The sequence below is a fragment of the Rhincodon typus genome, chromosome 11 (genome assembly GCF_021869965.1).
Source record: "Rhincodon typus isolate 14 chromosome 11, sRhiTyp1.1, whole genome shotgun sequence".
NCBI classification, from domain to species: domain Eukaryota; kingdom Metazoa; phylum Chordata; class Chondrichthyes; order Orectolobiformes; family Rhincodontidae; genus Rhincodon; species Rhincodon typus.
Genome location: NC_063342.1, coordinates 57,645,450 through 57,647,127, shown reverse-complemented (window position 1 = coordinate 57,647,127; position 1,678 = coordinate 57,645,450). Strand labels below are relative to the sequence as shown.

General features: G+C 46.5%; 1 protein-coding gene across 1 annotated transcript in view; it reads right to left on the bottom strand.

Annotated features, from left to right (window-relative positions):
- Nucleotides 1-1,134, bottom strand: part of tex55 (testis expressed 55) — a 15,141-nt gene extending 14,007 nt beyond the window's left edge. The window contains exon 1 of the mRNA XM_048603145.1: nt 1,024-1,134. Within this exon, the coding sequence (XP_048459102.1) occupies nt 1,024-1,032 (9 nt within the window). The 5' untranslated portion in view covers nt 1,033-1,134. The remainder of the gene's footprint in view (nt 1-1,023) is intronic.
- Nucleotides 1,135-1,678: the final 544 nt, after the last annotated feature.

Here is a 1,678-nt window from a genome sequence, read left to right as displayed (position 1 = left end):
GAAACGTCAGCCTTCCTGCTCCTCTGATGCTGCTTGGCCTGCTGTGTTCATCCAGCTCTACACTTTGTTATTTCAGAAACTATAATACTTGAAGTGGGATTGAACCAAGGACCTAATAGAAATAAAAAAAGTCGGGCTATAGGTAAGACTTTAAACATTTAGATGAAAAGGCTCTGGGAGAAATAACAGTAGCATCAAAATAGAGAGACAAGCAAGAATCGGGCTAATAAAATGATTAAGAATAACTCAAGAGATTGGAAAACAGATAGTTATTGAATATCAGTGTAAATTAACTGAAAAATAAAATGAGAGGAACAAATAATAAGAAAAATTCCATTGGGGAATCGAAGGGCACAGATTTAAATTGTAGGCAAAAGATATAATGGTGACACCACGAAAATATCTTTCACCCAGCAGGTGACAGACAAAAAATGTGGCAGAGGCAGATAAAATCAAGAAGGAATCGGATTAAAATCTTGAGGAAGAATGTGCGGCACTGTGAAGAGAAGCCTGGACTCAGGCGTTTGGTGAATTGCTCTTTCAGAGAGCTACAAACAGAAAACGGACTGAAACGCCTTTTTCAGTGCTGTTGCTATTCTATGACATGCTGATTAAAGTTGGATGAGAATTTGAAGGGAGGAATGGTACATAAACACCGCTGAACCGGTTTGTCCGGCAGATAATCTGTAAATTATTCAACACTAATCCCTTAGCAACGGATCCGCATCCGATCTGTTAACTTGGGATCTTTAGTCTGCCTGCAAGCAAATGATGAAACGTTAATAGTAAATGTCACACTCCCCCCGCCCCAAGCACATTCTTCGAGCAGCTCACTGCTGTTTTCTCACCGAGACCGGATTTCAAAAAATGCAGGCCCTCATTTCAACCGATTGACGTTGGGGGTTGCTGGACAAATGACAACGTGGGTCCAGCTGCTGTGAACAAGCTCAGCGCTGCTTGAAGCAAGTGCCTGTTCTTATTTTTAAACAGCTCCGGAAAGAGACAGCAGCATCCCGAGATTACCTCACTCATTGCTGCACTGACCAACTTCCGACACTCTCTTCCACAACCACAAGGTCAAAGGGAAAAAAAATAAAGTGAGTTACTTCCAAATGGGACGCCCGCAAGTTTAGCCCTCCCCTCCCTTCCCATCCCTCCCCCCCCCCCCCCCCCCCCCCCTCCCATCGCTTGTATCCGCTGTCACTTCCTCAAGTTACCTGCGGTTACCAGGGAAACCAATTACACAACACAGGGTCAGCTGACCCTGTTGCCATGACCACAGCGTTCCATCCCGGCCTCCTTCGGCTCAGGATTGGCCGATGCTGTCCAGGGGGAGGAGTCAACCACGGAGTGGAAATACAACGAGCTGCATGTGGCACGGTGATAGCGTCCCTCCCTCTGACCCAGGAGGCGCGGATTCAAGTCCCACCTACACCAGAGGCATGCAATACCATCTGATTGGAAAATAACTAGCTCTGGCCCACGTGGAATGTTTCCTCCTGGCACTGCGAATGACACGAGCTCTGGGATTCGAGTGCACACTGGACGAATAACACACGGACTTGGGTTAGCAAGACAGAGATCCACAACGGGGCTGGAAATAACACTGGCAGATATTGACACTGGAACTTCTAAGAATGGGAATATCGCGGGCAGTGAGAATATCACTATTGCTGGG